Source organism: Balaenoptera musculus, chromosome 16 (assembly GCF_009873245.2).
Source record: "Balaenoptera musculus isolate JJ_BM4_2016_0621 chromosome 16, mBalMus1.pri.v3, whole genome shotgun sequence".
Classification (NCBI taxonomy): domain Eukaryota; kingdom Metazoa; phylum Chordata; class Mammalia; order Artiodactyla; family Balaenopteridae; genus Balaenoptera; species Balaenoptera musculus.
The window spans coordinates 80170088-80182368 of NC_045800.1; the positions used below are offsets into that span (position 1 = coordinate 80170088).

The 12281-nt window shown below is 34.7% G+C and overlaps 1 protein-coding gene across 6 annotated transcripts in view; it reads left to right on the forward strand.

The window, feature by feature from the left end:
- The window catches only part of ARID4B (AT-rich interaction domain 4B), a 130776-nt gene that overhangs the window by 75958 nt on the left and 42537 nt on the right, over window positions 1–12281 (forward strand). For all 6 annotated transcript variants that reach the window (XM_036828646.1, XM_036828650.1, XM_036828651.1 and 3 more), the window contains exons 8-12: window positions 248–386; window positions 4111–4190; window positions 5915–5991; window positions 7160–7314; window positions 10788–10860. In XM_036828646.1, coding sequence (XP_036684541.1) covers window positions 248–386; window positions 4111–4190; window positions 5915–5991; window positions 7160–7314; window positions 10788–10860 — 524 coding nt within the window. The remainder of the gene's footprint in view (window positions 1–247; window positions 387–4110; window positions 4191–5914; window positions 5992–7159; window positions 7315–10787; window positions 10861–12281) is intronic.

Consider the following 12281-nt stretch of genomic DNA (forward strand, 5'->3'; position numbering starts at 1 on the left):
CTTAATCTTTTAAAATAGCACTAAATAAATCCAGAAGATTTTTAGGAAAATGGATTGCTTTCGTCTAATGATAACCTTTTTAAAATTATTCTTTAGAAATTTAGAAAATTATTTAAAAATTTAAATTAGCCATTCTGTAGGTTGTAGGAAACGGGGTAAGATTTCTAGAATACCTGTATTCATCAGCTTGGTGTGCTTATTCTTTGTGAAGATAAATAGAAATATTTCATTTTTTTTCTTTCCCTAGACCAGAGGAAGAGTCTTCTTCATCCTCCAGTGATGAAGATGAGGATGATAGGAAACAGATTGATGAGCTGCTAGGAAAAGTTGTATGTGTAGATTACGTTAGTTTGGATAAAAAGAAAGCACTATGGTTTCCTGCATTGGTGAGTAACTTCAGTATGAAAGAGTTTAATTTTCAACTATATAAGTTCATGAAGAAAACAGTTGATTTTCTTACTAGTGTTTTTTCATAGGTACAAAATGGGGAAATGGTTTTAGCATCATGCAGGTCACACAAAATTACTTTGAAAGTTATTTCTGAGTACAAAGAACTCCTGCAGTCATCCGAGAAAGGATGAAAATCATGATAATTTTAGAGGCTAGGTATGTTATACTGCTCAATTTTGGGTGAAAAATTCTTCATGCAAACTTTTAAAACTTCTAAATCTACCATGCAAAAGGCTGCAAAAGAAGAACAGAATCTTGTTTTCTACTGTTGTCTACAAATGATATCAATTTTTCATCCTTTTTGGTAAACACTTTGTATTCTTTATCCCGAGTGTTAAGTGTTTTGCACAAAATAAGTGCCCAATAATTGCCAACTCTTACAGTTATAATTAAAACTGATGAGGGCAATTATTTTAATAAATTTAAATACTTTATGATACGTTTGTACTTCTGCATATATCCATCTATCCATTTATTGGATGCCTGTTATGTGTAAGGATTGTGCTAAGGTCTTTATGCTGATTATGAGGTATGTATTATTTATCCTCATTTAGAGATAAGGAAACTGAGTGTTAGAAGGGTTAAGTAACTTGTCAAGCTTTGGGTTAATGGCAAGCTAAAAACTTAAGTGTCAGTGTATGTGATCATTTCTTTTTTCCTAAAGCACTAAGATTCTTTGAAAGAATTTCTTTTGAAAACATGTTTTAAAAGAGCTTTGTGTGTCTTTTTCTAAAACAAAAGGAACATTAAAATTTGCACTTTAGTATTTTCAGTATTAATTTAAGATTCTCTCATCATAATTTCTAAATAGTTTCCTTGATGATGAGAAAAATATTTAAAGATATACAATACTGAAAGGTTAGTAATCTGCTTAGTCAACGATTTTATCATTATTTTAAAAATCTTAGCATTAGTGATACATGTTATCCTCCCCACAAATTTGAGATCTTTTGGAAAGTGATAAATAATTTTTGTCAACTAGAGTGTGAAATTGTGTTTTGAATCAAACAATCTTGACATAATCACATAAACAGTATTTGCATTTCTATTTTTAAAATTAGTGTTTATAAATTAAGTAAATTTTAACAAGTGCTTGGTAACATCATGTTAGAGAACAATTGCATACTTCTAGGAACTATTAATAGCCACCATGTTTTGAGCACTTACCCTGGCCAGGCACTGTGCTAGCTTGTTCATGTAAGCACATGGTCTCATTTAATCCTAATTGAGGCTGAGACATAAGTGGTATTTACCCCCATTTTAAGGGGAGGAAATCTTAGCTTCCCTGACTCACGCAGTCCTGTTTTTTAGTTTCCTTCACTGTTTCTCCTCTAACCAAGCTTTAAATGTTGTTGTTCAAGGTTCAGAATATATCACATTGTATTCTCTTTAGGGTGATCTCATCCCCTTTTATAGCATTGGTTGCAGAGATAATAAACTGAAATGTCTTAGGGACCAAAGAAAATCACATGCATGGGTGAATGGGATAAAATGTGGATTGTAGTTCCTGTAACAGAATGGAGAGTGAACCCACTTACACGCCATCGTCAGCACTGGCCAAAGCTGTCACGTGTATGGTTTTCAAAATCCTAAGCTCGTGAGAAAGAAAAAAATGTGTGATTTTGGCTCACGGTTTTAGAGCCCTGATATTTAGACTGTTTACTCCCAAGTGTACAGCTTAGAGTTCAGACCCCTACTCTGAGCTCTGGAGCTGGGTATCTATCTATCATTATCTCCACTTGGCTGCCCTTTAGTCACCTCAAAATTTAATAAGACTAAAGCTAAATTTATTCTCTCCTCCCTTATTCCCAAACATGACCCTTCTCCGTTGTTTCCTCTCCCTGTGAATGACACCATTTGCACGAGGCAGAAGTGTAAGCATCCTTTTCTCTGTCATCTCTGCACTTCCCTAATTATCTCTAATATTTCTTGTTCCTCTAATTTGCCATCAGCACCAGTTTACATCCAGGTCACCATCTCTCACCTGGAAGATTTGCAGTAGCTTCATCTCTTCCAACTCTTGTCCTTCTCTGGTCCATTTTCTTTATGACAGTCAAAGTAATCTTTTAAAAGGCAATTCTATTATGACATTATCTTGCTTTGGATCCTTCCCTTGAAGAGTTTAGATTTTATCCTCAGAATTAACATGGCCTACAAGATTGACAAATCTGAACTCTGCTTACCTCACTTATTTAGCCCAGGCAGAAAGTTAGCTACATTGACCTGTTGCTTCCTAGAATGGGCTCCACTGCTTGCTGTGTTAGGCCCTTCGCATAACCTGTTTCCTCTGCTTGCAGCGCAGCTCTGTGGTACACACGTGTACACACATACATCCTTCGTCAAGCCAGTTCCTACTCAGCTTTCAAAGCTGAGCTTAAACGTTGTGTCCTCAAGAAACTGGTCCCTGACCACCTAGATAAGGACTTATCACAGTAGCAGTTAAATAAATGTGCACTTACTTGTTTAGTGCTTGTCTTTCCAGCTAGACTACAAGCTCATTGTGGGGAGGAACGGTGACTGATTAGGCCTCTGTGGTCCAGTACGGTACTTTGATGAAATAGTTAATATTTGTAGAGTGGCTGGATGAATGAATGAACAGGTATTAAGTACTTACTTCTGGACTTTTTTGAAATGATAGGAAAGTTTTCGTAGATGCTAATGCATGTAAAAGACTTTCATGAGTGAATTATTTCATAATGCCATCAACATTTAAGCAACGCTTAATGCAGTGCAGTTACAATTATGGAAATTGTTAACCTTTTAAAGACTGAACTAGAACTTACCTGTTTCTCACTCCTCTCAAACCTGTGGTGAGAATACATGCCTTTATGTACTATTGTGTCATTTTTCAGAGCTAATGAGACAGTCCTTAAAACAAATCTGTCATACTTAGCCCATTTTGCATTAAAAACTATAACTATACTATTGTTCTTGGTATATATAGTGGGCTATCTCGGGATTAAAATAATAAAAATTTATAGGTGTCTTAACGTTAGTATTACCTTTGGGAAGGCATACTTTATCCTTACTTTAAATAATAGTTGAGATGACTTCAAATAAAATAAATCTTTTATTTTGTTCATAATAAATCTTATACAGACTCCAGGAAGGTACCCAGTTTAAAATGCTTACTTTTTAGAGTGGGTAGTATTATGGAGAAATTTTAGCATGTGTTAACGTGTATATTTAAATGTAAATAATCAGTAGAACGTCATCTCTATCTTTTTTAAGATAGAGACTGTTCTGATTAAGGTTCTGATATCTGATCCCATTTTGGTCCCTGCTGTTCTCTTAGCCCTGCTGCAGATCCTTTGTTAGGACTAGCTCTCCCTCTTTTTCCACCCCTGAACTACTCTCATTCCAGCTTTCTATTTCTGCCTAGACTTGGTCCACAGCTTCAGTCTAGTCATAGCCACAGTTCTGCTCTCAACACCGTGCCTGTGTCAGAAAACAATGTGGATAATCCAGAGAGCTGGAAGGATAAACTTAAAATTACTTGTGTGTGTTCCCACATGTGTGTGTAGCTGTTTACCCTCAAACTAAAATTAGTTTTTAAATTTTAAGCTGAAACTATTTTGAAAAGGATTTAAATAATTGATACTTATATAACTATCTATAAATGTGCTTTTAGTTATAATAGTTTCACACTTTTTTTAAAAGGTGGTTTGTCCTGATTGTAGTGATGAAATTGCTGTGAAAAAAGACAATATTCTTGTTCGATCTTTCAAAGATGGCAAATTGTAAGTATAATTCACTTGGTATGAAAAATATGCTGTTTTTCCAGATTGGGATGGTAAATTATAAATTAGTTATTTCCAATGACCTTATGCTTTTCCTTCTCATCATACAGAATGTTTCAGAGTATGATCATTTTTTGTATTATCATTAAGTATAGTAGTCTTATGATATGTCTTTTCTTGTTCATTTGGTCTTTTCTAAACTAGACTCTAAGTGCTGTCTAATTTGTCAGTATTTGCCTGTGTAATAGCTGATGATTTATTGAGGAAAATTCGATATATCTACCACATCTAAGACTTGATTGATATTGATATATTTATTGTTTTTGAATGTCTAATTAGGATCTTCTCTCATTTTTAATTATGTCTACACGGGTTAGTGTTACCCTGTTGTGTAACATGTGACTTCTGCAGTAGGGCTGAGGATTAAAGTGAGTTACTATAAATGTATGTTAAGTATTAAGAAAGTGACCTTTCATGTAGAACTTTTCTGGAACTGAAAAACTATGTTTTTTTCTTTCTTGAAGAATTGTGTGACTAGAAAATCCATGTATTTTATATTTTGCCTTATTGGGTGACTATACTTTAAAAGAATCATCATGCTTTAAGATTGGTGTTCGGGTTTTCAAGTTCTGAAATGTGATTTTTAAAAACAATCTATATGAAACTCACTTTCACAAAATGGAGATAATCAGAGAAATTTGAACATTGAAATTGAATACTGGTTTGATGATATTAAGAAATTACTGTGAATTTTTAAATGTGTGATAGTGATATGGTTATATTTTTAAAAGAATTTTCTTTTAAAGCTCCGTAATGAAATATTATAAATTAAATTATATAATGTATGTCTGGGATTTGCTTCAAAATAATCCAGTTGGGGTGGGAGGTGGTAGGTAGGGGTATAAATGAAACAGTGACTCTGAGCTAATGATTATTGTAGTTGGGTAATGGATATGTGGGACTTCATTGTACTGTTCTGTCTACTTTTGTATATATTTGAAATTTTTAAATAAAAAGTTCAAAAAAGCAGGCTGAAAAATGTATTTGGAATAGTTTTTAGGCTTTTGTGGGTTGGTTGAGACAAACCAAGTGCAGAAAAGATGAATGATGATTTATTAGTGTAAAACAGGAAATATATATGATGTATATGATAGAATGAACCTCTCCCACTTGCTTGCATCCAACCCCTCCTTATGGTTGCTAAGTTCCATGAAAAACCTTAAATTATATATTAGAAGTTTGCTTGTGAACCTAGAATTCAGTTTAAGAAAAAATTGTTATATTTTACATTATAAAATAGTACGTGTTCTTCCAGTCTTAAATTTAGTAATTTCTTGTGCTTATCCTAAGATGATGGCCAATTCTTGCTATTTAACTTATTTTTTATTGGATTGATGCATTCTGCTATCCAAACATTTTAATTTATTATTTTCAGTGTTTCAGTATTTTTAGTATTGCATTTAGCTAAGTCCTCTGATATTTGAGAATACCTTGTTGTTTATAAAACATCTCTTAAGGTGGGGTCCTTCTGTAGATGATTACATATTTTAACATCCTGCCTAGCATTTTATTTGGGACTTGCAACCCTGTATGCAATCATTTTCATTGTAAATGTCAGTATTCCCATGTTTTCAGTATCTTTCTGTGGTAGGTAATTGGACTCTTAATTAATCTCTGTTGTATTTTTGTGGGTTTTTTCCTTTAAAATTAAAAAAATAATATAGTACTTCAGTACCAAGAAAGGATGTCCATGAAATTACTAGCGACACTGCACCAAAGCCTGATGCTGTATTAAAACAAGGTAAGGATAATCTTGGAACAAATTATAGTTAATTTAAAAACTGATGGGGAATTCCCTGGTGGTCCAGTGGTTAGGACTCTGGAGCTTTCACTGCTGGGGCCCGGGTTCGATCCCTGGTTGGGGAACTAAGATCCTGCAAGTTGCGTGGCATGGCCAAAAAAAAAAAAGTAAAAAGTATTTCTGAAGATTAAATATTCTTTTGGTCTTAAATTTTTTTTTAAGTCTTTAAAGTTACATTTGGTTCTATGTGACTTATAGTTTTGTAAACCCACGTGCCTTTTGTTATCATAGGTATTCTTTTTCTTCTTTTTAGCTTATAATTGGGACAATAATCTAAAAATGGGAAAGAAAAATATCATCAGCTGTTACTGTAGTCTGGCTTTTGCCTAGTAAATAAAATATTAGTTCCTGAGGATGGTAGAAACAGGAATCACAGTAATTTTGATTTGGCATTTCTTATAACCGTAGTTCTATTTTATTAAGGAATACGTGATAATTGCATCTCTTACTTGATTTTTGGCATTATAAATAGCTGTTTATTTTTTCTTTGACCGTGTTCACTGAATCAAATAATATGCTATGTAGACTGGTTAAAAATCATCAAGAATTTATGGTTTAGAATTTATTTCCATGTATTATAAAGTGAGAATAACTGTCTAGCTAATTTTGGTTTAAGCTAATTGTTAATATAATTTTAATTCAGGCTTAACGAAAAATGTAGAGGACATATTTATAGTATATTTTCAGGTATTGTGTGTTATTACAATGACTCTGTGCCTGGTATATAATACTGTTTAATAATCTCTTTTTTTTTGATAAAACGATTAAAGATTTACCTATCTTAAAGTGTTTTTTACTAGACACTCTTAATTTTCATTTAAAAGAAGAAAACTGCCCCTTTTCTCTTGTCTTTGTTTGAACCTAAGTCACCTTCAAATGGTAGCAGTTTTGCCATCTATAAAATGGGTGCCTAATGCCTAAGATTGTTAAGATTAAATGAGTTGCTGCATGGGAAAACAGTTAGCACAGTGCCTAGCTCATAGCAAACACTTCATAAATGCCAGTGGTGGCAGCACAGTAGTTTTTTATTTCTCTATCCTGTTAGTAGTTTTAGACAAATCAGTTGTCTTAATTTCTCCAGTTGATATAGTTTATGGTCTCTTTCCAGCCTTTGATCAGGCACTTGAATTTCACAAAAGTAGAACTATTCCTGCTAACTGGAAGACTGAATTGAAAGAAGATAGTTCTAGCAGTGAAGCAGAGGAAGAAGAGGAGGAGGAAGATGATGAAAAAGCAAAGGAGGACAACAGCAGTGAAGAGGAGGTGAGTAAACATGGTTCACGCCTTTTCAAGTGAAGGACGCATGCTTCCTTTGTGCATTGGGATTTGGCTAAAGTCATCAATCGCTTAAATATTTTTAGCATTAGAAATATTTCATAATACAGTTGTGCTTGTGATATTCATCGTAATCAGGTAGTTTGCTTGCTTACCTTAAAACAGAAATATGGTCTTGTGAAATTAAAAATATTAAGTATAGTTATCTCAGTAACCTCAAAAATATTTCTTAATCTTCAGTCCATAATGTATGTGTCGAATCAATATGTTATACACCTGAAATTAATATAATATTGTATGTCGTCTATACTTCAATTAAAAAAATAAAAAGGGAAAAAAGTGTTTCCTAATCTTACTGTGCTTTTTGTTTATCAGGTGGTTAAGGAAATCCCTACCTAATATAGGAAAACTCTACTTTCATATGCTTTTTACCATCATGTAGACAGCTGTCACCTCATAGTATGTTTACATCTGCATATTTTATTAAAATACCTAGTAAAGTGTAAAATATGTCTTCCATCTAGTATTAAAGGAATAAATAGCAAAAAAAGTAAAGATTAATATCTTTTTTTTTTTTTTTTTAATTTATTTATTTATGGCTGTGTTGGGTCTTCATTTCTGTGTGAGGGCTTTCTCTAGTTGTGGCATGTGGGGGCCACTCTTCATTGCGGTGCGTGGGCCTTTCACTGTCATGGCCTCTCTTGTTGCGGAGCACAGGCTCCAGATGCACAGGCTCAGTAGTTGTGGCTCACGGGCCCAGCTGCTCCGCGGCATGTGGGATCTTCCCAGACCAGGGCTCGAACCCGTGTCTCCTGCATTAGCAGGCAGATTCTCAACCACTGCGCCACCGGGGAAGCCCAAGATTAATATCTTTGATTCAGAGAATCTTAAATGACTTTATCTAATACAAGTGGGTAGATAGTTCTAATTAGATCATAAATAAGACATCTGTCAATTTATATGGATCAAGGAGCTAAATTTAGATTTTATTGTAGCTGTTACTTTAGATCTAGCAATGACAAGTACTGGGAAAAGATGCTCATAATATTACCAGTGACATTACACCACTGTGCTCTTTAATGGTTTGTTGGACAACTTTATCAGTTATTGGGGGAATGGTGCAGATAGTGAAGCTGCAGTACGTGGCCATGAAGTGAATTGTATTTAATGTTTCTAGGAAACAAAGATAAGTTAATGTCAATATGTAATATTTTAGGTAAGTTATGGAATTCTGCCATTTAACTGTAGTAAGCAACTAGTAATGAAATAAGATTGTTTTAGAGTTTATGTTTTATAATATAGTGATCTATGACAGTGTGTAGTGTAAGAGTTTCCCAGGCTTCAGTCTTCTTCCCCACTGCCTTTTATTTAAAGTGCTCGGAGCCATCAGTTCCTTGCTTAAAACCTCTGCAGTTGCTTCTTATCACTCTGAAAATCAAGCTTCACTTTTAGAACCTCCCTTTGTAGTCCCACCCCTGCCTTTTTTTATATTACTTCCCTTGGTATACACTCCTACTTTTTTTGGGGGGGGTGGGGGGGTTGCTGCGTGGTGCATCTTGCGGGATCTTAGTTCCCTGACCAGGGATTGAACCCAGGCCACAGAAGTGAATGTGCTGAGTCCTAACCACTGGACTGCCAGGGAACTAACTCCCTACGCTTCTACTTATGAACATTATGTTGCAGCAACATCAAATTACATAGCTCGTTTCTACTCACCTCTGCACAAACCAATACCTCTGCCTACAGTGCCCTCCCCCCATCAGCCTGACACAGTCCTGTTCGGTTTTTTAAATCCTACTGACATGTCCCCTCTGTAAAGGGAAACTTTCTGAGAACTATCACCTTCCTCACCTTAGGAAAAGTTAATCACTTGATTTGCTAATCTAAACTACTCCTATTCCTTGTAGAAATTTTTGCCTACATATATACGTGTACATACATTTATTTTCTATTTGTTTTCTCTCCTACTAATCTGTAAGCTCCTCAACGGTAGGGACTCTGTCTTACTTGTACTCTGTCGTAGTGTGTAATGTGTAACAGATGATCAATAAGTATTAGTTATCAAAACTTCTGTCACTTAGATTTATGTTTTACAAATGTTTTTGTATAAGCAGATCTGGTTTCCAGTTTAAACATTTTTTTTTAAGTTAAATACAAACTTCACTTAAATTTTGTTGCAACAGGAATACATTTGACAGTTTATGTAAGTCAAATATTGTACCTTGGGGGCATTTAAGATAATATCTAGAAAACAGATTTCCTTAGACTTACATCTGACTACCTTACCACAATCCAGTGTATGTGGACCATGTTTAAGTTGAGAAATACAGATTTATCCTGAGCAAACTAATAATTGTCGTTGATTCTTCTCTTCTAATTAGCAAGCATAATAGTTTATCAACATGAGTTTTTGTTGTTTTAACTTCCTTCCTTTTTTCTGCTAGCTTATAAAATAAAGAGGCAAATCTCACTCAAACAGTGGCTTTAGGCTCATGATTTTTAAAACGAAAATGATTTATTTAGACTACCAGTTGAAAAGTATGCTCCTGACTTTTACTATTAGGACTACATTTGTTTCAGCCAGAGTAACTGTAAAGCCTAGGTGTATGTTTTGAATCACTTCCTCTGCAGTTACTCCTGATCATGTTCTGTAATGGCAGGTGCCATCACTTTTTTCTCTTTTATTTGACTCAGCACCTTGCGTAGTGCCTACACTTACCGGTGCTCATTAAATGTTTGTTGAATGGCTTGATAGTCACTGAATTGATGAGTTCTTCCATCTCACCTACTACCCTGCTCCTTGCAGGTTGCTTCAGGACCAGCTCCCTACTGCCACAGCCCCTGGCCACAGCAGCAAGAAGCTAGTCCCTCCCTTGTAATTGATAAATCGGGGAACTATTTTATTACTTGAAGATTTCCCTAAGTCTGAATCTTCAGGTATTGTAGATCAAGTTTGTTCCCCACTTTACTGATTTTATAAGCTCGAAGCACTATACAGTGGGGCCGTATATAATGAAGGATAATTGTAGTTGCAGTTAATGGGACCCACACTTGTTTAGTTCCTTGAGGAGCAATAATAGAGTTAGTTTTGATGGTGAACCCTGACCCAATTTAATATAAGTGAGAGTAGGTCTTCTTGAGCCTATGACCCTGATGAAAGACTAGATCTCTGATCTGGTAAAAAGTTCGTGAATCATTTTGCTGGTCTCATTTCTTACATGAGCATTTACATTTGGAATTGTCACTATTGAGATACCTTTTAGGACATATTTCTCTGTAAAGCATAAAATGTTCAGGCTTTCTGGTTTTGAATAGCTTAGTGTTAAGAAATAATTTTAATTTGGTAAAAAGCCTTTGAAATATTCTAGTATTAGTCTTTGCTGTTGGTAGGAAATCTACTTGTGTTAGTAAAATGCTTAACTGAGGAAAATAATATTCTATTCTTCTGTGACTAAAATTAGGAAGAAATAGAACCATTTCCAGAGGAAAGGGAGAACTTTCTTCAACAGTTGTACAAATTTATGGAAGATAGAGGTGAGTGTTTTTTCTTTTATTCATCATGAATGTAGGTATCAGATAATTAATATCTTAAAATAAGAATTCTGTTAATTAAGCTGCATGTCACTGGTAATCATGGCTATCTTTTTGATTTCCAATCACCAGCATCCTAGTATAGTGTCTGTCACATAGGAAGTGGAATATGGAATTTGACAGTATTTTGATGGATATTATGGCCATGGACCCATAAATTACTGTATTCTGTCCTGTCTGTCCCCCCACTCATTTATGGAAACCCCCCCCCCAAAGAACTCTTACTCTAGGAAACAGTAGCAGAATCAGAGTACCATTTTACTTGAGCCTACATACATGCCTGTAGAAAAGCCTCTTCTCTAAAATCACTGTTTGCTATTCCCAGCATGTGTGTGTGTTTGTGTATGTGAGTGAGCGAGAGAGAGAGAGAGAGAGAGAGAGAGAGAGAGAGAGAGAGCACACATTCTAAGATGGGCCTTATAAGTCTTCTTATAACCTAGCCACATAGAACTAAGAACAGAATTAAACCATCCATAGAGAAAGGTGACCAAGTCTCAAGGTGAGCCTGGGCTTAACTTATCGAATCTGCTTTTGTGGTTTAAGAAATAAGAGCATTGGGGGAAAGAGGAATGGGTACCTAGCAATAACTTTTAATTTGCAGTGATGATGTAGTCCACCGGAAACTATGGCCCTGTTACTCTCTTTCTTATCTGCTGTTCAGAGTATAGTTTCTCCTTTCCTGGGAAGATGCTAGAAAAGGAGTGGTGAGAGGCAGAAAGCTTTCTAGCTTAAGGAGAAGGACAAAATGAATGAATAATACTTGAAAGTGCTACTGTGCTCTGTGAATTAATGTTTTTTTAATCCAGTTTTGTATTGTTGATGAGTAGAAACTGGCTTGGTCTTCTTTTTGCTCTCATAAATCATAGTGGCTACTACAATGTGGGTATCTTTTTATTCTTCAATATAAAATGTCCTTGATTCCTATATTATTTATTTGTATGAATGGAGGCTTGGCCTAAGAAGGCAGGCTATTTCTTAAGCTTTTTTGTGTAAGATAAATTAAAAAGTGAAGAAAATGAATAAAATCTAATACTAGAAAAGAGTGAAAAATGTGATTATGCCAGTCGTATGTTTTTTGGAAAGGGCAGTAAGTTTTGTATCTCTATCCTGTTGTTTTCTCTACCACATCCTAACAGTTTGATAGTTTTAGTGTCCTTCTACATTTTCATTTTTCACATGTTAGAATAAACAACACTATAGCTTTATTCTAGAATTATTCTTTAGAATAGTAGAAAATTAGTAAAATACAAAGGAAGTATCATAAAGATAACTCTCATTGTGACGCAGTTGCCCATCAATTATCTCAAAACTTTTTTCAGTTCTACCAAACCTTGTTACCCTGATTTTAAAAAATTTTTGTTGGT